Genomic DNA, 26387 nt, shown 5'->3' with positions numbered 1-26387 from the left:
TTAATCTTAAAATACAGCACTTAATTGCCAAGTTTTTTTTTTTTTTTTTTTAAACTCGGCATCTGAGAGTTTAAGTGAGAATGCTTGGTCAGAAGTACCACAGATTTAAAAAGCAACTATATACAGACATGGCAAGAAATAGGTTATGTATAAATTTCCCTGTTCACAGAAAAAAATGCTTTAGAAATGCTGCTGACATTGTGATTTAACCAAGTTTAACAGTGTATAGGATGTCACCAGGCTGTTCTATTTTACACTGCAGCACTTCTCAAATATCTCTGGGATAAGTGAGGATGTGTGTTACAAATACAGATCATGGTTCCACAATCATTAGGAATTCAATGGAGATGTCCAAACAGAATCCCTTTTCCCTTCTGATTCTCCGGGGCAGGGGAGCAGGTAGCTCTGGAACACCCAGCAGCCGGATCTCTTCCTTTGGACCTAAACAGGGCTTTCAAAAGGCTACAGCAATTCTGTGTGTACAAATTAGTTGGCCCTGGGTAAGGACAGGGTCCTTAGGCTGAGGTTGAGACTGTACCCCAAACCTCTTTCATTCCTCCTGGATTGTGTCTTTCCTTAACAACCTAAGTCTTTGTTGCTAAATATCTTACTTTTTTTTGGTTATTATTCCTATGATTGTATTCAAACAGGAAGATAACTCATTCCTTCCACACACCACCAAGGCAGCCCGTACAGTGGTAAGTGTATTGTGCTATTTAATCTTAAATAATCTTAAATCTGACTTGTGACTGGGGCACCACACATCTGAAGATGTGTTTTGGAAATCAGTGTAACTAGTTAACATTAAGGTGATAGAAGAGATTTCCTGCCACTTGTTTAAGTGTGTATTTGCATGTATAAGGTACTTTTTTCTTCCACTGAGAAATATTTTTTGTTTTTCCTGGGGATATGAGTTAGCCTTAGCAACACTGGCTCAAATGAAACTTGGTTACTTTTACTTGCTGGAGTACTAAACATTGTCAGTTATTTAAGAAGGTTTGTCAAATAAAAATAAATTTTATGTATGCAGCAATCTGTTCCACCCAGTTGGAGACATAACTTCCTATCCATTAGAAGAGGAAAATAAACATTATTACAGCATAAAGTCACTCTTGCAAGATCCTAATCTAGTTCAAAGAGTGAATTATAACCTTGCCTTAATTTGCAAGTACCTTTAATGTTGGTTCAGTTTTACTTGTTATCATTTTTTGCCAGTGAGACTTGACACAAACTTGAAAGTCCTGTGGAAGAGACATTATTTGGTTTTGCTTAATATCTGTTTAATGGCTAACCCAGCAGGACTTGTCTGTATCACTGTGCCTCAACAGAGGGAAATGAAGGATTCTGGGTAAGTAGTCAAACTTGTATTGAAAATGCCTTCCAGCTAATTTGGCTCTTTCTACTGGACTATGCCAGTGATGGCAAAGGAACTTAAAGGCTAAAATAAACATAATGTAATGAACAATCAGAAACAAAGGAACTTAAAGGCTAAAATAAACATAATGTAATGAACAATCAGAAACACATCGGTATGTTTTAGCTAGCATGGCTTTCATGTGCAAGAGCACCTCCTGTAAGGCATACTGGTATTTTTGTTTCCTGTTCACTAGTAAGAATTTAATTCTCATTAGCTATGAAAAAAAAAAAAAAACAAACTAAAGAATTATTAGGAAAGGGAAGCAAATGCAAAATTCTTTGTTTGCATTTCCATATACATTCCAATTCACATTGTGCTATTTCATGGAGTTTCCTTTCTTTGTCCAAAATAGCAATCCTAAATTGACTAGAATGAAGGACACACTTGATTCCAGTGAAGAAAGGACCTGTCTCAGTCAATATTCTTTAGCCTGGAGGCAAGGTGGCTGATAAAAAGTCTGTAAGATCCTAAGTTAACATGGTGAGCTTGAAGAGCACATGATAATTTATAGGCCATCAGACTTTCAGACCAAGAAAACAACAAATCATATCTACTGGCTAGTTTGAAAGAAATAAAGAGAAATTCAGCATACAGATAAACTGCAGAAATCACTCATTGACATGAATGTCCTTAGTTTCTGCTTGTTCAAAAGCTGTCATAGAATCACAGAATAAAAATCTATCCAGGATGTTAAGTATGATACTATTTCTGACTGGATGTAGCAAAGGGCAGGACACTCACTGGAGGTGTCCTAGGCTCTGTTCTGTCTTCATTGATATGTTCTGCTGGCCACTCTCAGACACAAGATAATGGTTAAGACAGACACTTGATCTAAGACAGTACAACAGTTAGGGTCTGACATGTTCCAGTGCAGCCTGATTTACCCATCTCATTTCTTTCACCTTTACAATACTTTCCTTTCATCACTGCAGTGATGACTTTTAGACTGATGTTAAGGGTCTCTGACTCTACACATCTCTGTGTAATTCCTGTAAATCAAACTGTGATTAAAAAGTCTTGTTCATGCCCACACATTCTGTGTAGTAATAAGCAGCCTGCCCATAGTAGCTTAGAGCTAGGATGTCATTGAAAACTCTGAAGTTCCTTACATGCAAATGGTTAGTGAGCAGTGCCAGTGAACAAATTTGGACTTGAATAATTTTGATGACCTATTGTCTAAAAAATTTCCACCAGTAATATATTGATTTAAAACATTTTTTCAGAAAGCAGGCAAGCAGTATGTGTTCATGACTGGTGTCCTCTTGTGCAGCCCAGACGCTTGTGTAATTGTACATGTAATATGTACAAGGACAGGTCAGCTCTGACACACACATCATGCATCAGTTTCGACAGAATTTTAGCAAGTTTCTCATCTTATAAGTTAGTTTGAGTGGCTCTGAAGCATGACATTTTAAGATGGCACTTTAGTTACTTTGGTAGTTACATATGCTGAGGAACATTTTGTTTAATTGCTTCCACATTTCTCATTCATTTGTATGAATCCTCTTCTCTTGTGGGGTTGAAACCACCAAAGTTCTGAAGTCACACTGTCATGTTCTTGCCTAAAGACTTGTCAACAGTGATTAGTGCAGGAGCTATGCATGAGAAGGTTAACCCAAAGAGTCTCCTTACCTTGTATGCCATTTCACTTACTGGTGGTACCAGACTGTCCTTGAGAGCCTGGAGCCGGAAAGAGAGGATTTGTTTCTTTCCAGTGGCAAGTGTCAGAAATCCCAGCAATCTTCTCCTCCTGTCATCCTGAGATGCCTTTTTCCTGAATCTGTTTTGATCTTTCTGCTTCTCCCTTTCTTATTCTTCTTTTTAGTGGGGACACTACTGGTTACCAGCTGTATCTCAACGGGCAGAAAGGTGAGCCAAAGATCCTGACCTCTTCTGGAGAGGTTTGATTGCTTTTATTTTCCCTCTTTCTTTTTTCCTTCTAACCTTTATTCTCCTCTGGTTTGATGAGGAGGAAGTAAATATCAATTTTCAGGAGCAGCAAAATGCAGACCACACACTGTTTCTACTCTAGTCCCAGCAGCACAGTCTGGCAGTGCTAGACTCAGGATGAAAGACCTTGGCATGTTGAGAGAGACCTGCCCCCTCCTGAAAGCCTCATGCAATCCTTCACCTTATATGCTAACTCAAAGGACTTCCACACCTTCACACAAACCTGACAAAGGTAACTTGGGTGCTGTGCTGTCAGGAGCACATTTTATACAGAATTTGTAAGTCCAATGCAAATCCTTTTTCAACCCCATCAGTTTCTTCCTTCCTCTTTTTTTTTTCTCATTTGAGCTGCTGTACAATAGATGACTCTCACAGTCTGAGCCATCATCCTAGAAGTTTTTTTCTGACTTGAGTTGCTTTACAAAGTTAAAAAGGGAACAACACTATTTATAAGCACATTATGTAAACATTAGCAACAGAGGTTCAGCAGCTTAGCATTCAATTAATTTAGTTCAGTCAATATTGCATGGTACACAGTTTTGTCTGCTCATATTGTAAACACATCCTGCCCTTGAGCACTTCATTTGACTAATTAAGATCTACTTCTAAGTGCTCTCATTTTGTTGCCAGGCAGACTCGCCCAACTTTAGATACAGATGTTGTACTTTGGTGAAAAAAGCATTTAAAATCCAGGTCCACCTGGTTGGTGCTCTAGTGGGTCAGGCCAAAACCTGCTCATCTTTAAGGCAGTAGGGTCTCTGCTTTCCACAGGACTCAGACTGGAGATGAATCAGGACATTGTATGTTTCTTACCTATGCCAGCATGTCTTATAATAGTACACATATTTCTGTACAATATTGTGTTCTCACCTGAGACAGTGAAAATAATTTTAAAATTTTAATTATTTAATGCAAGTGCATAAAGTTTTTCAGAGAGTTTAATGTAGAAATGTGGGAAATGGATTTGTAGAAAGAATTTGTCTCATCCTTCTCATGAGACTAGAAATGAAACAAAAGTTTTTAAAACACCTTTCTGTTGCTCCATCTCTAACTCAAAAAAAAGTATTGTCCGACATGGAACCAAGTACAAGTCCACTGTACTTGGGCGTTTTAAGATAAGTTTTAAGATAATTTTAAGATAAGTCATCTTCCCACTGAGATTTGAGGCATTGTGTTTTGTTACTTGTATTACTGCAGTGTCAAGAAGCCATACATACAGATCAAGACAGAGAAGGGATAGGCACTGAGTATATAATTTCTCAAGATTTATAATATCTGTAAATACAGATGCATTGGGGGAAAGGCTTCATTTTCACAAACTGAAGCAAATCCATGAGTACCAGAATGTTCCAATTTGTTCTGGGTTTTTTTTCTTCTATACAGCAATTCACACCTTCGCAGAAGACACCTTGTCTTGAAATATTTAAACAATACTTATGGCTGTGCCATTTTACTGTGCCATTCTAGAACAACTGTATTGTCTCAAAGCACAGTATACCAGCTCTTCCAAGATTGTTATATTACCAGGTGCAAAGATTATTTTTCCTTCAGCTCTGACTGCAGAAATACAGACTCATCTAAGAGCACAGCTGCTTCTGGAGAAGTCAGCCCTTCCTCCAAATGAATCCTTAATTTTTTTTAAAGCAATCTAAGCTTTTCCATTTGCTGTTGCCCTGGCCTGATGAGTCTCAGAGGCTGAGGACTGAGACTTGATGAAGTTGTGCTGGGAACTGACTCAGCTCCAGCTTTCCTGTCCTCTGTGGTCACCAGGGGACACTCTGGGTCACATATTGGGACTTCTGAGATTACTGAGATGACACTAAACAAGAAGAGCAGTCGGTGAAAATAACTCTGCATTCCTCTGTGTGTAATTAAAAAGTGCTTAAGACAGTCCAAGCTTTGCTAATTTCATATGCTCATGTTCTGGAATTGTTGAATGTCAAATATTTGCTATTAAAATCTATGCATCCATATAAAGACAAGCTATCCATCTTTTTGAAAATAAAATGTGAAAGTCATATAGACTAAACTATCTGCATCTGAGTGACTTGTAAATTTGTGTGCAGTGTAAAAATACATTCTGAAAGTGACATAACTGATTTATAGTCCTCTGGGGAAAGAAATATTTCCAAAGTGTGGAAACAGAGCAGTCACTGTGGCTTAACACTAGTGTGCTGTGAAGAATGAATTATTTTAGCTCAGTGGCTGACTTAAAAGATAAGTGGTAAGGAATGACACAAACTGAGCCAAAAATACATTTTAACTTTTGATGTGAAGAAAAAAAAAAAGGAAGCATGCAGTCCTACTTGGCTAATTTCTCAGTTTCAATATCAACAAGCTATTTGTGAATCTGCTTCTCAAAGTATCTAAAAAACAACTTGCTCAGCTTCACAGCTCTGTGCTAGTCGTTCTGTTCCTGTGATGTTTAAATCGACTGCTGTGGATGCTCATGCTGTAACTTTAAAATCTCTCTTGTTTTGCTGCCAGCATGTTCTCTGCAGCTCAGAAGGATGGCATGTCAGAAGTTAATGTGGATCCACAGATTGTTGTGTGCATGCAGAGTCTCCACGGGCAATCCTTCTGAGAGCGCATTTGCAATGACACCAGCTCAGTATGTATATTCTGCATAGGGTATATGGAGTAACCTAGGCTCTATTATCTAAATGCCTTAATAAATTATAAAGTGAGTTTCAAATTGCAAAATATGTTGCCCAGAGAGTAGTCATTTTGCTATCCCAGTGGGCAGTATATGGGATAACTTGGCAGCCTTTTGTGCTGATCTCCATTCCTGCTCTGCTCTTGCTGGGGTGTTTTGTATGGTACTGTCTTGCTTGTTTTATGAGTATGCTGTGATAAAATGTGCTTTTCTGTGTCCTGCTGTTGCCTATTCTTTTGTTAGGCTTTGTGGGAGCTTGACCATGGCATTTGATCCAGGGGCAGTCTTTGTGAAATAAAGTGATTTGTGCATGTCAGAGCACAGGCAGCAATGGGAGTACAGCAGGCATGGATGGAGACCCACCTGCACACGGGTGAGTTGGGAAAGCTGTCAATAGGATGACATGCTAAGAACATCCTATCATTTACAGCTGGCACATTAGGTGAAGATGGGCAGACAGGAACCCTTTTGACTTTTTCATTCAGACAGTTTGCATTGCATTGCACTGTTTGAATGAGACGAGTTTTGGAACCTCTATATTGCTCCTCTTAGTCCACCAAGTTTGGAAGAAATTTAAAGCTGAATATGTATTTTAGAACACTTAAAGGAATTAGCCAGAAGCAGAAGAAAGTTTTTATTCCCAGTGTTATGCTGTAACAACCAGAGACAAGTCAAAGTGGAGAAAATGAGTGGTTTTTTTTACCCAGGGTTTACAGGACCCATGGAAAGCAACACATTCCAGAGAACAGGTTTATGGCTGACAGGTCTCATGGGAGAGCTGGGGCAGTCTTGGCAGGAGAGTGAGTGAGAGAAGCTCTTCATTTACAGATGTGAAAAACCTAAGCAATGGTACTGGGGGCTGTACTCTTTAGGAACATCAGAAATAGAAGCCCTTAAAAAAGGCATTGGGTTCATCCTCCTTCCAGAGTTTTTCTTTTTAATTGGGAAGGGGCCTTGCAACTGGCTTTTAGAATACTCTGAGCAGCAAGCTCCTTTGAGAAAGGAGAAATTATGCTTTCTGTGGAACCAATTTGATATGCTTGGTGAGAAGCAGGATGAGATCAGATGCCCTTTTAGTGGTTTTGGATACTTTAGGGACAATATATAAGTGGATCCAGCTCAAAGCTCTGGCTGCCTCAGGTATGAGAACAGCAATATTCATTAGTGAATTTTTATTGCTAGGCATGAATAAATTACTGGATATCTGGTGCCTGCAGACAGGCAAAGGAAAAGCTGTATGGGAAAGCTTGGATTTAAGACAGGTTTTTCATCTCTAAAAAAAATCCCTATTTGTTTGAGGTGTAAGTTCTTACATCCTTGGTAGTTCAAATGCAGCCATACCCTGGATCAATGCAATCTTGTCTCAAGCAGAGATCTGTGATAAATCTGTTCAAATCTCATTCCCTCAGCCGGCTCTGTGCCAACAAAGGTGATAATGAATGTTTAGGTATGAACTCAGTTGTTTTTTTCCTAGCAATAAACTATGTAGAGGTTCAAGCGGAGCATTTTATTGATTTACTTTAATATCACTCGAAGTTGGTTGTGCTTTCATAGAAGCATTATAGGTATTTAGTATTAGATCTATTTCTATATGAAGAAGGGACAGCCATAAAACAATGGAATTGAAACAGAATTGCCATTTCTTATACTGTAGCCAACTGAATAAATCTTCCTCTTTTACTCAAGTATCTCTGTTCAGGTTTCTGTGGGCTTGTTCAGTTCACCCATTCAAGTGGTTTCTAAGGGTGCTGCTGACAAAGCTAACACACAGTTCAGTGTTGCAGTGTTGATCCCTGAATCCTGCTGCAGCATTAACTGTTGTCATAGAGACACAGATTTTTGAGTCCAAAGGGACAGTTTTGATAGTCAGCTCAGACCTGTTGTAAAACACATAGTAGCTTGCCAATAAGTAAATAACTTTGCCAAACTGGAGCACAGCTGGTCCCTCCCTCTCCTGTGACAGTGAAACACATTTCACTGAAGTTTGTGAGATGCTGTAAGTAAAACCCCAAATGGGGTTTTAATTTATTGTAAGAGTGATGCTGTCAGCACACATTTTTTTCAGATGAGTGAAAGCCAGGTGCAAGCTTACTCCACAAGATCCTGCTGCTACTGTGCTACTGGCAACCTCAGAGGAACAAAGAATATTAAAACAATAACAGTATTCTGTCTTACCCTCTAGGTAGTGCAGTGAGGTTAGCACTTGTAAAGAAGGATGCTAGAGTGGGGCAGTTGTATGCAGTCAGAAGTCTCTGACAGACAATCTCTGGGTAATATAATTGTTTGCCTCCTCCTTCTACTTGTTCCTTTATCAGCTGTGTGTCCACACCCATGCAAGTTCCCAGCCTGTGGTGGCTGCTGCCAGGAACAGTGGATTTGTGCCAAGGCACTGGGTTCTGAACTGCCATAGCAGGTGTAGCCCTTGCCAAAGGCTACCTGATACAGCAGAACTAACAGCTGGGGGATTTAACATCTTAAATTGCCAAGCTAACATCCATCAGAGCTCATGTGAGAGTGCCAAGCAGTCTGTGTAACCTCCAGCCAAATATTAAATCTCCTCTTTCCCAGTACATGCTCATCTGTGAGAAATGGATTGTTACAGATCCCAGCTCCACTGATGAAGCAGTTCCAGTTATAAAATCCCCTGAGTCCGTACACAGAAGTTTCCAGTGGCCATCGTGGTATTAGACACTGGAACAAGTGCAAAATGTCTGATGTGGTCTCCCCATCTTCCACTGCAGAATTTGGAATAAGGTGAACTGGTTGGGTAAAGCTGTGAAAAATGTGTGTGAAGGAACATGTGCAGCCAAAATGCTCCCCTCCTAAATGTATACATTTCTCTTGTTGTCAGCCATGCATACATAGCTTCTGCAGTCTTGCAAGATAGCTTTAGGAAAGCTGGAAATGCAATTTTTTCATGAAAATAATCTGCTGGCTCAATGTGCACATGCATTATCCATGACTTTGCTGTGCTGCTGGAGAGGTTTGATAACTGTGCAGCGTTTGGTTCCTTGTGCTCTTTTCCATTCCTGTGTCACACAGCTGTATTGCTGCAATTTGCAATGCCTGAAATTACTCACTGTTAAGTACTAATAAGGAGCAATTCTTGTCACTTTAGGTTTTCAAGGACTGTCTTTGGCTAATTACCACAGCATCCCTACGAGGTGAAATGAGTCAGTGCCTTTCTGCTCACAAGTAGTGCAATGTTCATCTATTCTTTGACAAATTAATCTATGGGACTTCCTGGTTCCTCTGGAACATGCTCCCTTCTGTGGCAGGAGTAAGTCACCCTTAAAAACTCATGAGAACCCAAAAGAGAGCCAGGTTGTGTGTGCTTCAGCATTGGTGCTCTGTGGCAGTGCTGCACAGCTGCACAGCTGTTGTGGATGCATTGGGGAGCACTCAGGTTTTGGAGGGGAAAATGTGCCTCCAGCTGGCTTGTTTTAGAAATGGGGAAGCACCCTGGGACTCTCTGAGAAGCCACTTGCCTGCCAGCCTTTGGGAATGAAGGAAGTCCTGCAGCTCTCACAGTAAAAAGTACTGCTCTGGAAGCTGGTGCCACATGGGTTAAGCCACAAAACTGTGCACAGTATACAAATGAACAAGCCCACTTTCCAGTGCTTTGAAAATGGTTTGACAGTGCACATCTTGCACAGTATCTGTCTAGTGGTGAGAAATGGTGCTTGCTATTGCAGACTTGCTTAGTGATTTCAAAACTTGCTTAGTGACTACAGTACCACCTTCCTTGGCCCTTTTACTTAAGGAATAGTTCTGTCCTGGGGTTTATTGAATTCCTGTCTGTCCCAAAATTGCGGTGGATAAGCCTTTCTATCAGAGACATTTTTTTAACCAAAAAAAAAGAGAACAGTTTCATTTTCAACCTAGTGCTGTGAACATTCTATACTAGCACAATAGAAACAGAACAGAAGATCAGTAGCTGAAGGGTGATGCAGGAGCTGGAAGGAGAACTTGAAGGTAGGAATCTTATCAACTGGTTCTGTCATGGAAGCAAATGGCACATGCCTAACACACATGGCATGAGCAGAGAAGCCATGGTCATGGTTATCACCCCTTTATTCACCTTATTTCATTCTGTCCCCTCATTACTCTCAAGGGGATTAGTTGGCACTACTGAGTGCAGAGTACTCTGGACAAGTGGCTTACTTGTACTCAAATGCATAAGAAAGAAGCAGGCAGCTTGGCCTTCAGAACTCTATTCTTCCAAATATGATGTCCTGGTTTAGGGCACCCCAGGCCATATGATCCATAATTTTTGAGTATTTTAGACATGCAGAATAGAAGAACTGTGGTGCATTAGAAGGTATGTTTTAGGTGGAAAATTGTCAAAGACACCAGTGCCCCTGACACATCTACTACTTGTCGGCTTCCAGTAGCAGGTAAGCACATCTGTGCTTTTGGAAAATGATTCTGTCGTTAGTAGAACTGACCTAAATACTCATGAGAAGAAATTGACTCTCCAATGTTGACCTGTTGCAAATTGTGATCACCTCAACAAGTCTTAACGTATCAACATATGCATCTCTGGAGACATGAATTATTTATACAAGTGTTCAAAAGGTCTGAAAAGCAATTTTCTTTTGGGCATGTGTGACTGGCCACATGAATGACATGGTATTCTCTCATCCCTGGTTGTGTTAGCATTTTAATTGCTTATTCCATCTGATGCTAATTTTGATTCTTGATGAGGTCTCAGGGGTAGTACTAAATCCATTCTCACTGAGAACATTTATACCTACAAATCTTCATTTATGTGAAAGCTTGTGAAAAGAGAGGTACAAACCAGTAAAGTGTCAGTCTAATTTCATTATTTGGGCTGATATATGCTAGCTGATAAATGCTTACCTACTTTCATCATCTTCTGTCATGACTAAGCTGGGGACTTCAAATCAACTACCTCCCAACAAATAAACTAGGTATGTGTTCAATATGAATGCAACTTCACTATTGTCACACATTTTGGTTGCTGTGGTATTGTATATATATCTGTTTCCTCTGCTAATCAGATGGAAAAGTGACTGAGGAGAAGTGTTATGCACTATATTTTGAAAATCAAGTCTTGACTCATTCTCCAAATGCATCCATTACACACCTTAATAAGTTTAAGGCAGAAGATGAGCCAAGCAGCAGCAAGGACGAAAAAGGTTTTGTGCCAAAAATAGGCAAGGGACTGCAAAGCCCAAGTATGTGAAGACAACCATGCATCTTAACAAGATACTGTAAAGTGGTGGATTGTGACACTTGGACTGAGTTTTGAACAAGCAGAAAGGGACTGGGGGGATCAGTAGCGAGATGGGAAACACTGAAAAGGGAAGCTACATGGCCAGCATAATAAAGATTATTTTAAAAAGCCTTACAGGCATTTCTCTAACAGCTACCATCATAAAATAAAGAGACAATAACAAAATTTGTAAATGCATGCTGTGTTCCTATGCTCATGGAAGACAGTGACAAAGCTCTCATTAACCTTGGAGCTGAAGGATCAAGTTATTTCCTTTTACAACCTCCAAATGATTTGGTAACAGCAATTGATCAATCCTGCCAGAACCACGTGGGACAGATGTCAATCTAGATGTTAGAGAAGAATGTGCTAAGGTGAAGTAATTAATCCAGGTTCAGCAGTGCTTGGGCACTGAAGATGGACAGTGCTTGACTGCTGTCCTCTGAGCTAATCTTCAAAAAATACCCTCCTCCTTTCCTTGTCAAGAGATTTTGAAAGGCATCTTACAAACTTGGATCAACCAGTATTGTGAATGAAACTCATTTTGGCTTGTGTATTACAGAAATACATTTAGTATGTTCAGTGTGCAAGCTCACTGAACCCATAGTTTTTGAACAACTTGCTCCTGTTTTGCCCAACCTGTGAATGTGGTTCAATTCTCAGCTGTCATCTAGCCAACCCTTTCCCTCCAGTAACTTACAACTTTCAATTTCTAGTGTGCAGTTTTGTTCATCCAGAGGATATCTGCGTAGATCCATCATGCAAGCAGCTGTTGTTGTGATCCTGTAAGAGGAGGGTGAAAAAACTTAATAAGACTTGAAACAACATATTACTTGTTTGAGATGGCAAGATTTTCTATAATGGATTTTGTGTTTGTTTAAATACAGAATGGTATCTACTTGGATTCCTGGCATGCAGTCTTTATAGAGCTTGTAAAGCATGATTAATTTATGCAGCACAGCACACTGGTTACAGGATAAAGCATAAAACTATATGCTGAACATTGTAGAGAGGATTTTGACTCAAAAGTTTATGTGTAGAAGTGTACAGTGTTTTGAAGGACATTCAGTGAGATTTCTACTTGGACATTTTTTCTTAAATGTTCTTAATTGAGAAATCTTCAAATTGTTTAGCAAATTGTTTTATTTTTATCTCACATTGCTGATATCTTTCTTTTTCCATTTCATTGTCACTTACTGCTGTTTTGTCTGATAGGTAGGTGTATTTTCATCCATGCTGTGGAGAACCTGATAATACTTCATTCATTATTTTTATGCTTTCATAATCAGTTTATCATTAGCTATGATAATTATATATCACTTCTTAAATATGGCATGAGGCAATCAAACACTACTGAAATATAACATCATACAGTGGTTACTTCATGAACATTGAGAGTAACTATGATTGCAGGCTGGATATTTCAGATCCTTAGTTCTTCTATAGGGCATGTGAGTTGATATTTGGTCCCTAAAGATATTCTCCATAGCCTAAGTCTTTTTGCAAGGCAGTTCCTCTCCCTTGTTAGATCATAAATCACAAGAACATCTAAAAAAATATTTGCTGATAAGTCTGTGACTGTGTGGGAGGAAGGTTAAATGACTTCATGAGGATGGGGATCAAATTTTAAAGCTCCCTTTGAGAAAGACAATTAGATCAGTGTTTTCAAACTCACAAAAGTGAGTTATCACCTTCATTTGCCCCCCCCCCCTTTTTCTTTTTTTTTTGGTGATAGATGGGCTCTTAAATGCTTATAAACTTTTGAAGTTGTGAATGGGCAAACTTGGCTTCTACTTTTATTGGTCTCTCTCCTTCTCTCTCCAAAGATTTATACCAGATAAAGGCAGATAACCTCTTTTCTTGATCTGGATTTGGTCCTGTTGTTCCAGTTCCATGTTAATGAACACCAGAGGAGTACATTTTGAGATTTTACTTTTGATGTGCTGAAAGTCAAGCACAATTACATGCTGTATTGGGGTGATAATACTTGCTGTCACTGAACTGTCAGAAATTAAAAAGGAAAACAAATGCCACATGCTTTATTACTGTGACATACTTCAACATTTCTTAACTCTACAAAATTCATAAGAACCAGCCCATGAAACTACTCTGGACCATGAAAATGGTACATTTATACTTTTTTTCAGGCTGACTTTGTCACATTAAATAGAAATGCATGTGCCTTCACATGCATTTGCCATAGAAATGCATTTGCCATAAAAAAAAGGTCTTCAACTGCAGTAGGACCTTATTTAGATTATCCATATATCAATTACACCTTACTGAGAGGCACTGAGAAGACACTCATTTGTCAGACACCTGCTTAATAACGCTTAAGCTCACGCATAACAATATACTAACATTAGTCACAGTTAAATGCTTTTAATGAAGGTTCCATAGGGAAATGTTTTGTTCCCAATTAATAAATTGGCCTTTATGGTAATTTAGTTGACCTGTATCACCAGAGGGTTTTCTGAACAGAGTGCTACTGTGGTGAGGCAGCACTGCCCTGCCACCTCCTCAGGCTGCTCTGTGATCTCAGGGACTCCCACTAGACTTGGCTTTTGGGCAATGAGTTGAGCGCTGATGTACCTTGACCGTGCCACAAATTCTTGCATGGCTAAGGTGGGGGTGGCACTCTCTGTACCAGCAACTTCTGCTGCCTCCCCAAAGAAGGGTACAAGAGATACTCAGTCATCCTCTGACACCCTTGAACATTATTTACCTGGATTGTAGCCCGAGTGGAGCCGTACCGTCGTTTTTAAGAACTCCAGTAATTACCAGCTTGGATTGCAGCCAGGATAGAAACTCACTAATGACTAAAGCCAAGCATTTTGTGACCCTCTAAGCAGCTCTTCTGGACTGCAGTGGATGCACCTCTCTCTTAGAGGGACACCTCTCAGAGCTTTGCTATACTTGCTGGACTGAAAACTCATGGTGGGACCCACACTGACACCCCCACTCCCTCTCAAGGCTCAAGTCTCACTCACAGAGAAATGACAAGGTATTTAATATGAGTATTTCATTGGATTTGAGAGTAATTTTTAACAGATATATCTTTGTAAATTTATTTAGACACAGAGATTGTGTCTGTAGATGTTTGTGTGTTTGAAGTGATTGAAACACACTATAGCAAGTATAGCATGAATGTTGCCATCTTGAATCTATAATGAGTCATGCACCCTCTTCTGCACCCTTACACTTTTTTCTTCCTGGTCTCTGTGCAAATTCTAAACTGATTCTAATCCAATTTTCATAGGTATGCTTCACCTTTGTAGTAAGTAACAGAGTAAACCTTTCCATAGCACTTTGTGAAGTTGTACAAATTTACATGAAACCTTCTTTTGCTAATATATTTGACAATGGTTTTTGACTCATCCTAAGCACTCATTTGTGATAACCAGTTTGAATGACCAGTTATTCCTCATGGCTGGGTATCTGTACTACTGACTTCTGCAGCTCTGCATATTTTACATAAGTTACATAAGCAACAGCAATTAGCTATTCTTTACATCATCAATGCAAATTGATAGGGAAGTAGTAATTAATATAATTGTTTGTATCTGAAATTTAAATACTCTAAACAATCTTTCCCCCTGACAATTGTAATTCTGACAACCGTACTGTCTTCTCCACCAGCCTGCCAACACAATATGGTTCCTCCTAAAGCTGGAGGTGCTTAAAATTTATTGAGAATCTTATGTTTCCATGAAAATAATTACATGTAATTAAAGGAGTGCTTCAGGATTCAGAAACCTTCATTACCTGTAGTTCATAAATCTGCCTTTCAAGCATGTTTCTCACTCTTGATAGAGCTCAGCTGAGTAAAATTGCTAATGGCATTATGCTCTGGATAACCACAAAACTTATTTAAGCAGATAAATTAAACCCAGATGAAATCATAGTAATTGTTGTCTTGGTGAAAATAAAATCAAGTATTTTATTATAAATAGAGTAAATAAATCCCAGACCTGTTAGTGGTTGTACTCCCTCTTGGTGGAGGAAGTAACTGATGGCTTGCACATGCACCAGAAGCTTAAAAATAAAGACATTCAAATGCAGAATACAGGGGTGTAATGGCAGGAAGGAGATTGCAATAATCTGAACATAGGGCAAAGCTCCAATAAATCTGTGTTCAAGAGGATTAGACCTGAAAGGCCCTCAGCACAAGTTTGTGGCAATGGTAGAATAACATGAGGCTCTGTACATGTTTAAGTGGAGGATTAATCCTACACTTGAAGCAGAACTATTTATATCTCAAAGTAGGATGTGTTTCTTCCAGGCTTTCCATTCTTGAAATACATTTTAAGTTCAGGTGTTGGGGCTAATTTATTTTGTTTGTACATTGTCTTTTATTTTACTGTCTTTACATTCTTTAGAATAATTTGGCTACAAATGTTAAAAATGGGATTATGCAAAGAAGACAAGCAGTTAGGTGGAGATATTTCATTATGCTACTTAATTTCACTCATGTCAGTACTCAGACATTCTGAGATGGAATGAAGTCTGAACTGCCAACAGGCAAGATAAATAGTATTTGCATAAAAGCAAAATCAACTGATTTAATTTTTTGAAATTGTGGCTTGGGGTTCAAGTTATTTCATCCTCTGCTTCGCTTTTACTTTGATGCCTTACTCTCTGAATATCTTATATTTACTGTATAGCCAAGTTATTTTTTGCCAAATATAAGATTAAATTAAAAAAACCAAACCACTGATGTCCAGTATTTGCAAAACTGTCTTCCACTAAATAATACTGTCAGAGATTTCCCTGCAGAGCAGCAGGGTTTGTAGAAACAAATGTTAAAGCTTAGTATTTTGAGTTAAATCCTCAATGAGCAGTTAAAATAAATTCAGAATGAACACAGGAAGTAGATTTATGGTTCAGTACTTAGATAATTTCCTCAATGTGCTGTCAAAAAGCTGATCCTCAATTCTTGGACAAGAAATAGATGCAATATTTAAGACAGCAATAATAATTAAATGTGAAGATGATGAAAGCTAAACAATGCAAGTTCTATTGTGAAATGTTTCCTTCATTTGGAGGTCAGGTATCAAATTTTAATATGTTTGTTCTTTTTCTGCCAGTCAACAGAGCATAAATTATAAATGTACATGAGGATATGAACTGGGATGGACTAAATTTTTTTTTCCTTAAAAGCTAAATGAAATCTTCAAATCAAATTAAGAAGAAACATGCTTCTCTTAACCACTATAGGTGCTAGGGCTCTAGTACATGCTGGAAGTAGACTTTCATATTCCAGGAAAAAAATAGCTTTTATTAAATCAGTGTTAATTTAACTTTACTGGTATCAGGAAACTTAGTCCCCGAGGAACATCAGAACCCAGATCCATATCCCTGGTGTAGCTAGTTTAATTTTTCTGAAACTGGAAGAATCTTGATGTTTGAGGGGGGATGTCTTGTAAGGAGAGTTATTGAAGGAATAGAAGAAGGCAGAAATAAAAATATATGCAATCTGCAATTTTTTTTCTCTGTCCAAGCCATGTACAAGGTTTACAGTTCTCATACCTGCTGACACCACACATTTCCAAGCACAGCCTGAGTGCTTGACCCTGGGAGAAATGTCATCTCTGCACCTGGAAATGTGTCCAACTTCTACTGCCTGGAGCAGCCTACTTGTAGGGTGCACACTGAACATCAGCATTATTGGTTTGGTACTGGGTATTTGATATAATGTTGTGTGCACTTGGGAAATCTGTATTCAACAGCCTGTGTGTTGCTTGTCTGGTCACATTCCAATAAAGTCTATTAAATTCTATTAAAAAAAGGAGTTATGAGTATTAGTAAAATTGGCAAGGGCCAAAAGATGATTAAATAGTAATGCTTTCACAGATCTCATTAGAAGCTGAGAAAAAATTTGCAATATTAGATCCTTAGTTTTAGATATGAGTACATTAGCATGTGAAAACTTTTCTTTTTTTTTTTTTCAATTAGAAAATGATTATATTTTAGCTAATTTTCCCAGTAGGACATATATTTGTGGCTCTAGGGTGACAAGCTGTCAACTTCTAGGTCACAGCTGCAGACCGCATACTTTGAGATAAACTCAAGTTTACAAAGAAAGCTTTTGTATGATTTAGCTTAAAAAGTACAACACACATTTTCTTTTGATCTTGCTCAGAGAAATAGTACAGTTGAATAATCATGACAACATAAAAAGGACCTTGAGGAAGATGTGTAAAGAGAAACACACAGCTCAAAGACCTTTATAATATTGGGTAAAGTGACCTGTTATACTTAAGTTGCACAAAGATTAGGCAGGGAAAAATGCATCAGACTATGGGCTTTCTACTGTATTTTATCAACACTCTGAACTTGTCAGTGTTTGCTTGATTTGCCACTCCTTCATCTTTGTCCCTTTAGTTGCCCACATTGAACCTTAAATGAAATGTGAGCAGCTCAGCAATACCATCAGTTGCCTCAGGTGTCAAGGACTTGAGCTACTATAGCTGCAGCCAGAAAGGGACACATGGTAAAATTTTGCAATGCCTTTCAAGGGCTGAAACATTGCTTTTAAGGTAAAATGAGCTGCAATGTTCAGTGACAACACCACCCAACAAAACCACAACAAACTATTGAAAAAAACTAGAAGAAGAAATAACTAATAGTAGCACTGACTAGTGCTCTAGCTAGTAATGGTCATGGATTTGTGCTGAGACCTGGAGCAATCATTCTGGGTTTGTCTTTCCCTGTGTAACTAGTAACATTCCTGAGAGTGAATAGACTTGTCAGATGTAGAGGAGGAATACTGGGTTTTCTCTGAAGTGTAAATACAAATGTCTGTTTTCAAGCCAAAGACAGGCATAAAAAGTTAATCTGCAGGATGTCAAATCAATCAACTGCATTGGCTCGAAATAAGAATTCTACAAAAACAACTTAATGAAAACATGACTGCCCTTATTGCTCCTTCTATTCTGATATGCTCTCCCCAAAAGCTACTGAGCTGTCTGCCTGGGCTGCCATGTTGTCCTGTAGGTCCTCTGAGACACTCCTTATGCCATTCTTATTTCCCCCTGGTTATATCAACTCAACAGCAGCCAAGACAAATGAAGCAGAATTTGCCTGAACTGACTGTTCTTGAATCTGTTCATCAGTTGGGCTCTGTGTTGGGCCCTAAAGATAGTTAAATAGCACCATATCAGAGGGGAGTAATGATGATGATGAACTGATGAAGGCAGTGCTCCCACATAATGAATTTTGCTATTCCCATGTCAGTGGGAATATTCACCACCAGTGAATTGCTGGTAAACTGCCTGAGCTTTGTCTGAAACAGAAGTCTTGGAAGAGTCAAAATTCTATTCTTAAAGAATGTTCCCCATCTGTCTCAGCAGCAGAGCCTAATCCTGAGGTATCCATTCAGTCTCAGTCAGGGGCAAGCCACAGAGCACAGTGTGACACCCACTGAGGAGAGAAAGAATGGTTTGTGACTGTGTCTTCACATGCCCAAACAGTTACTGAGTCTAATGCAGGATGTGCTGATTGGAGTAAGCATGTGCCTGGTCTTGTTGTTGTGGTCATTTCACTCTGCTTCAATAAGTACTCTTTAACATGACCCAGGCACTAGTTTATCACACCTGTTATGTCCCTACAAAGCTATGCAATGGTCAAATGCCCTTCTGCTAGACTGAACTTACTATGAATTTGAAACTTGTTAACTTGTTATTCATTTGCTGTTTGTTCTTCCCTGCCCCCTTACATCATGTATTTTCTCTTTTGTTGTTGTTATCTTATTGTATTTCATATTTCTGGAGTCCCATCTTAAAGTCCATACCTTCTTGATGGTCCTATTATGCAGCTCCTCTCTGCTGTGCAGTTCCTCATGGTTTCCACAGGGGCTCCTCCTGGGCTCTCGACCCAACCCCCTTTTATCCCAGAGCCCTTCATGAGCTACAGCTGCTACCCAACCAAGGATCCCACAGCTGTAGCTCATCCAGAGCAACAGGACCCACCTATCTAATACATAGGACTCTCACTACATATATATATTCACAAGGACTCCTTTATAACAATACATATATTCAGGCCCCTACATTTCCCCCCTTTTCTTTTAACAATTTTTCAATTACACAGTTACAATATCCATATCTGTCCCAGCTCTCAGGCTGCCACAGCTCTCAGCTGTCCTATCTTCCACTGTCCCAGCTCTCCGGCTGCCACAGCTCTCGGCTGTCCGGGGGATTCCATACCTTCTCCTTGGCTGCATGTTCTTTATCACGTCGCGGTCACCAATTGTTGTTGTTATCTTATTGTATTTCATATTTCTGGAGTCCCATCTTAAAGTCCATACCTTCTTGATGGTCCTATTATGCAGCTCCTCTCTGCAGCTCCTCTCTGCTGTGCAGTTCCTCATGGTTTCCACAGGGGCTCCTCCTGGGCTCTCGACCCAACCCCCTTTTATCCCAGAGCCCTTCATGAGCTACAGCTGCTACCCAACCAAGGATCCCACAGCTGTAGCTCATCCAGAGCAACAGGACCCACCTATCTAATACATAGGACTCTCACTACATATATATATTCACAAGGACTCCTTTATAACAATACATATATTCAGGCCCCTACACTCTTTTTTTTTTTTTTTTTTTTGGTTGGTTGGTTTATGATTTTTTGAGGTTTTTTTGTTTGTCTGTTTGTTTGAATAATGAAGGGTTGTTTACTGGAAAAGGTCACTGCTGATCTTCCTTTAAGTACTCCAGGTTCAGAAATCTCTTGCAGAACTTGGGGCATATGTGTTTTGTGGTGAAGGCTTTCAGATGCAGCACACTGTGATAATGGTATTGTGATCTATAGGACAATACTGCCTAAGAACTGCCTGCGGCAAGTGATGTCTTCAAGCAGAATTCTCTGTTCCTTACTCTGATTTTTATTGTAAAATGTAAGCTGGTGGTATCATTCCCACCTTTAATCTCACTTCTGAATGCAAATAAGTGTTATCAAGTGTGTTAGGCAGGTGCTACTGGATGCTTATGGTAACACTGTGCTTTTGTGTTTTATGTCCTGCTTGGCAGTGGTTTAAAAAGATTTGCTGCTGGAGCTGAAGGTCACTTTTTTCCCCTGTATTTTTTCACAGAAAACTTTGACTTCTGTAGTCAGTGCAAAGTAGGAGTGTATCAAAGGTTACTTAATTTTCAATAAGAGTGCATAGGGCATGAAAATATTTTGGGGAAGGGAACATCACATTTCAGTTGTCTTGGGAGATTTACTTTGCCACTCCAAGTAATGGTCAGTAAATTCATTATTTTTTTGCTTAAACACTTAATGAATAGTCTTTCAGCTGCCAGAACTCTGCTTCAGCTACGTAGTTACATGGTTAAATAGCTGCTTAGGACTATCATGAATAGGGATGGGGTGGGGAAATTACCCGAAATTCAGACAAGCTGACTTTCTGGCTTCTGCCTTTTCCAAGGGGAGAACCTGAAGCTCCAGCAGAGCAGTGACAATAGGAGGCAATGGGAAAGGGAGAGCTCGTACATAGAGGAGATAAGGAGAGAGGAGGTGAGAAAAAAGGTCTGTCAGAAAACATGTTGCTCTGACTGAATTAGAACCTCCTAAAATCAAACCCCTAAGCCAGATATGTACTTTTTAAAGAAAATGTAAGACCATCATTCTGTTCAATGTAGTGCATCAGAAATAGTTCAGAGTAGAGTGAAGATGAGTGGTGGAAGGATGAAGATGTTTGTAAATATCAAGAATAATAATAAAAAAATCACCACAATTTTACAGTGTAAAACCTTTTAAACATTAAAAAAAGCTGTGCACTTGATGCTTCTAAGCCAAATTTCTGTGCAATGAGGATTTTTACTGCACAGCCATAAACCCATGAAAATAAATTTTACAATATAAATCCCAAGAGGCCTATAACCACACCAGGGCAACCAAGATACTTCAATAAAAAGTTCCTTAGATTTGGAGCTGAAATTTACTGCAAATAGTAATTTAGTTTGACAGTGCAACTATGTTGCAAGATAAAAAGAAAAAGACCAAGCTAGATGGGAAGTGCTTAGCATAAAGGAAGGTTCAAGAGAGAAATAAAGTCAGATGACTGTTTTTCAATCTGGTTTGAATTTAAAAAAAAGTTGATAAATCTGTAACTTTTTCAATGTCTGTATGCAAACCTTCTAAAAGTGACTAAATGCCAGAAAGGTGCAGATTATATCCATTGACAAAACCACCCTGCTCAGGAGAGAATACAAGTCTGCTAGATGGCAGCAGTGATGTTAGTGTCATCTGGTATGGTCACCTTTTGGTTTGGTTGTTGTGTTGTTGCTTATTTCAAAATAAAACCAAATTAGACACCAGCATACACCTGCTCTCTTTGGCAGGAGCAGAAACAAGGCAGTATCTTCCATATGCAGCCTGGTTTGGAAGGCTTCAGGATGTGCTTGGGCAAAACAGCTGGTGGTTTCAGGTTTGTTTTTTTGATATTGTTTCATGCTTGGTTTTGTTTGGTTGGGTGGTTTTGGTTTGTTTGGGTTTTTTCTTTTGTTTTGTGTTTTTTTGGGGAGGGGAAGAGATGCTTTTTTCCTCGTGTCTTGAGTAATCTCAGAGCAGCAAGCCTGAGAGTTCAAGGAGCATTTGGACAGTACTCTCAGGCACAGGGTGTGATTTTTGGGGCTGTCCTGTGCAGGGCCAGGAGTTGGACTTTGATGATCATTGTGGGTCCCTTCCAACTCAGAATGTTCTGTGATTCTGTGATCTTTGATATTCTGCAGGCTCAGACTCTGCAGGCTTTTGTTCTCTCCTAGCAACACATCTGCATTTGATTTCTACAAGTAGTTGATGTGTAATTCCTCACAGTCAGTATCTGTTGCTGTGCCTGTCTCTTCTATCTTTAGCTTTAAGAGCACAATACAATAGTCTCTTTCTAATGCTCTGTGCCTTTATTTATGCAATGTTTACAAGGACAGAACACGTAAAAATCTCCTTAGTAGACAGAGATGCTCTTTGCCATAATGTTAAAGTACTGAATTAAGACTGAAGCTTATAAAACAGACCAACTTTTCTGCTTATGTTGTCTGAGTAGTTAAAGAGAATTTTTAGATAAAAACCAGGTTGTTTATGGTGCTAAATTCTCTCTTTGTGTTGTTTCATCATAACCTTTCTGTGTTGCATGGCTTCTTGAGTCCCAAGAGGTAGTTGGGTAATTTTACTTTTTTTTTTTTTCTTTTTTTTGTCCTTCTCACAGGACAAGAGGATAATACAGTGTGGCATTGCTACTTGACTACTGTCTAATATCTCTGTTGAATTTCATACCTCAGAAGTTCTTCCCTGAACTGTTTTGATGCTGTAAGTCACAATAAATTACATGGGCATTCTTTCATTAAGATAAACTAATAAAAATGTAAAAAAAGTATGAAAGGCATTGTGTCAGCCTGTAGGGTTTTGAAACTCTCATCCCTATACTTTCCATCTTGTATATTTTTTACTACTATTCTCAAGTCTAGTAACTAAATAACATGTTACTGCTAAGGTTTAGTGTCCAGTGGTTTCACAGAATGATTTCTTTTCGTTCAATGAAGACCTTATTTTTGTATCCAAGGATGGAGTTTGAAACCTTTATAGGAGAAGGGTTTAAAAATGGGTTTGGAAATGTTGCGTTTAAAAATTCATATATTGCATCTTCTACTAGTTTCATACATTCTTTCTGCATCTAATTTAAAGATGCTTTGGAAGGGAAAATATTTACATATACATTTTACTTATTGTTACCTTTACACAGAGTAAGTGATACCTGGCATGCTGAGGAGAACTGAGATAAGTTTTTTCCTTTGCCTCTTGCTATGGCAATGACTTTCTCTTTGAGTATGCTAATAGCTCTTCAATTTATCAAATAATTTGCTTATACTGATAAAATTTCCTACAGGTGACTGAGTATAGCAGAAGATTGAGCTATTCCCTGTGAAAGCAAAAAGTCCTGAACAGCACTGTGCAGTATTCAGGCAGATTTACTTATAATCTTGTGAGCATGCAGGCCTTTGATTTTTTCTTAAGAAAATGCTTTGATATTTTCACTGGCATCTTAAACATAAGCCTGACATTTTGCCATTAGGAAGTCATAGAAAAAAGGAATTAAAAATGGAATAAAAGATCACTAGCGAGTGAAAGCTCATACATATATATCAAACAGCCATCACCTCAATGCTCACAGAAGATAGAAACTTCCTTTGCCATTGAGAAAACTTTTCCAGCTTATAGGGAGACCTACAAAATATCCTCAAAGATTAATCTGGAAAGTAAGCTTTATGTCTGTATCATCCACAGCCACAAGAATGAAATTATATGGGTACAAAATACTTGTGGAAGAGGCTGCTGTTTATAACCCAGGCAGTTTAATTACACAGAGCTCTGAATGGCTGTACCTGCAGAATGGAGGAGGCAGTGACTACTTAGCCTGAAATTTGTTGGGCTAGACAAAATTAGTTTTGGTATTTTACTCTTGCAGTCCTGAAATGTCTGCATTTTCAGGCTTTTTTTTTTTTTTTTTTGTGTTCATGTGTTAATCAAATGGAATAAAGCTAATTCTGTTTATATGTTCTTTAATGATAACCACACAGATCACCCATCAGTTTGAATTCCTTATATTCAGCAGATAGGCTGCCCATTTGAATCATCAACATGAATTCTGAGAATAAGGATATTTTAAAGTATTTTGAGCATTTAACTAATACTAAGCATATGCATCTGCTATGCAGAGTTCTCCTTTTTAGTGATTGCTTATGAGAAATTAAATAAGGTTGCATTAACATACCATATATAGCATAATTAAATATTACTGAAACATCTGTGACACGCCTTCAAAACAAAACTTCTCTTTTCTCATTTTCTCTCAGCAGAGTCCCAGCAGGGGGCTCCCAGGTAACACAAAAATCTGTTGCAGTCTTAATACACACTTGGTGCCCACACTTGGATGATAACATGTATTTTAAAACTTTCGAGAATTTGAGTTAAATTACTCCTTAGAGTAGTCTTTTTTTTTTTTTTTTTCTTTTTAAGTCTTTTACTTAAAGCAGGTATTACTTGCTGAACTCTTTTGGCTCATCTTGAAGTGTTTCAGTGGGAATTGCTTTTCTGTGCATCCAAAGGTAGATGGATGGTGAGAAGTTGAAATTGTTGCCTTAGGGGTTTTAAAAATCTGGCTGATACAGGTCTTGTGCCAGTTTAGGCTTAACTCTGATATCCCTGAGAGATATCCTGGAGTGCTTATGTACTTCAGTAATTCTCTGTAGATGGGTTAAATGTATACCCTGTGTTATCAAATTATATAAAGAGTAGAGTTATCAGTCTCAGATAAAGAAATAATTTTAAAAATTAAATATTGCTATAGCTTTCTAGAATCCTGCCAAAAATTTAAAGGTCCTAATTTTATAGCTTTTTCGTGTACTTCTTTTAGGGAAAGACTCAACAGCTGGAGACATTGTAACAAGACAAGTAAGCCAGTAGCCAAATGTATTTGAAATCATGCCAGCTGGGATCAATGGAATATTTCTTAGGAAATACTCTGACAATCTTTTATTCTCTCCCCACTTTCCACATGAAAATCTGACTAGAGATTTCTGGAAAGTATTTCTTCAGAACCTCTTATTCAGGTATGGAAATATTTCTTGCAGAATAGTTTAGGACTAATAAAATGGAAATTGAGATTTTTTTTTAAATTGGACTCCAAAGGTGTATTCCACAGATGGTTTCTGGCAGAAGAAAATAACAGGAAATGGGTTGGACATTATTTGAACTCAATCCATAACAATAAAATCTGTGCAATCTTTCTTTCTTTTCTTTTCTCCGTTGGCCAGGCGATTTTAAAATAGATGAATGCAGCATTGAAAATATATGGGTAATTTAATTGTATAACTGTTAGGCCTTTAAAAACCTGCTCAATTTTAGCTCTCATTTTACTAAAAAATAGCTAGCCTTAAGGTATTTGGTCTTTTGTTTGTAAAAAGGCTTATCAACAAACCTGAGAACAAGTTTGAAACACCTCTTATCTACTAATAAACCTCAAAATATTCCGTTTTCCACACCAGATTTATTTTACAGGTTCTTGATTTACACAAATCTGGACTGGAACTAGATTTATGTTTCCAATACAGCCATTTGATCACACTGTCTCACATAGTTTACAAATCCATCTATCTCATGACTATGAAAAATGCTGCATTTGCAGTCGCTTGTGATTTTACTCTCTGAGGTTGCTACAGAGCCTCTGCTGAAAGACACAGCAGCAGCATGCATCAGAGGTGTTATGTTAAACTTCCCAGGCCTGAGAAGTTTTTAAACTTCCCCAGGTTTCTGGGAGATGGGAGATGTAAGATTACTCATTGTACAGAGCTTACCTTAGACTATAAACTCCTCTGTCTGAGGTATAGGACTGATGGTAGTACAAGAGGGCATACATGTTTCTTCTTGGATGACTGGTGTCTGGTTGAACCAAGCTTATTGTTATGCATGTGGCTTGGAAAATTTTGTCTTTGGCATTTTCTTGTGAATATGAAGAACTGGGCACTTTGTGGAAAACATTTAGTTTTGCAATAAGCAACCATGAGTAATTTGTATGTGTTTTGGTTTGGTCTTAACTATTTTTTTTCAAAGAGATGCTAGGTGTAATGAGTGTATATTCTTATTAATCTGACTCTAGAAAGAACCTGAGTGTGTTTTTTCCATTTGTGTGCTTGTGTTTTATTTAGTAGTTTGGGTTTTATTTTGTGTTGGTGTTTTCTGTTGTTGCTGTACCTGGGAGTTTGCCATTTGCTTTTCTAGTGGAATTTCAAAAACTGGAGTCAGTGTTTCTGTCATGTTGCTGGTATTGAGGCTGGAGACTGACTGCTGTGTAACCCTCACCTGGGGCAGGTACCTCAGCTGAGGTGAAACCAGACAGAGCTGCACCCAGGCTGGGGGAGCTGAGCTGATGTTGCTGCCTGATGATTTACCCAGAGACTGAGGAACACTTCACTGTCTCCTCAGACTCCTGTGTAGGTCACTCCCATATACATTTACCTACTATAGGTTTTAAGCGCTGAATGATTTTCAAGTTGCTTTTTCCAACTTTGACTCCTGCTTTAGGCTCTGAGTAACTCCAAGACTTCTGATATTTCTAGATTCTTCTTCCCTGG

The 26387-nt window shown here is 38.6% G+C and overlaps 1 protein-coding gene across 1 annotated transcript in view; it reads right to left on the bottom strand.

Moving 5' to 3' along the window:
* Nucleotides 1-26387, bottom strand: part of GABRB1 (gamma-aminobutyric acid type A receptor subunit beta1) — a 114736-nt gene that overhangs the window by 20562 nt on the left and 67787 nt on the right. Inside the window, exon 5 of the mRNA XM_059471316.1 lies at nt 11963-12045. Coding sequence (XP_059327299.1) covers nt 11963-12045 — 83 coding nt within the window. The remainder of the gene's footprint in view (nt 1-11962; nt 12046-26387) is intronic.

This window comes from Ammospiza nelsoni, chromosome 4 (genome assembly GCF_027579445.1).
Source record: "Ammospiza nelsoni isolate bAmmNel1 chromosome 4, bAmmNel1.pri, whole genome shotgun sequence".
Lineage (NCBI taxonomy): Eukaryota > Metazoa > Chordata > Aves > Passeriformes > Passerellidae > Ammospiza > Ammospiza nelsoni.
This window is presented reverse-complemented; position numbering and strand designations above follow the sequence as displayed.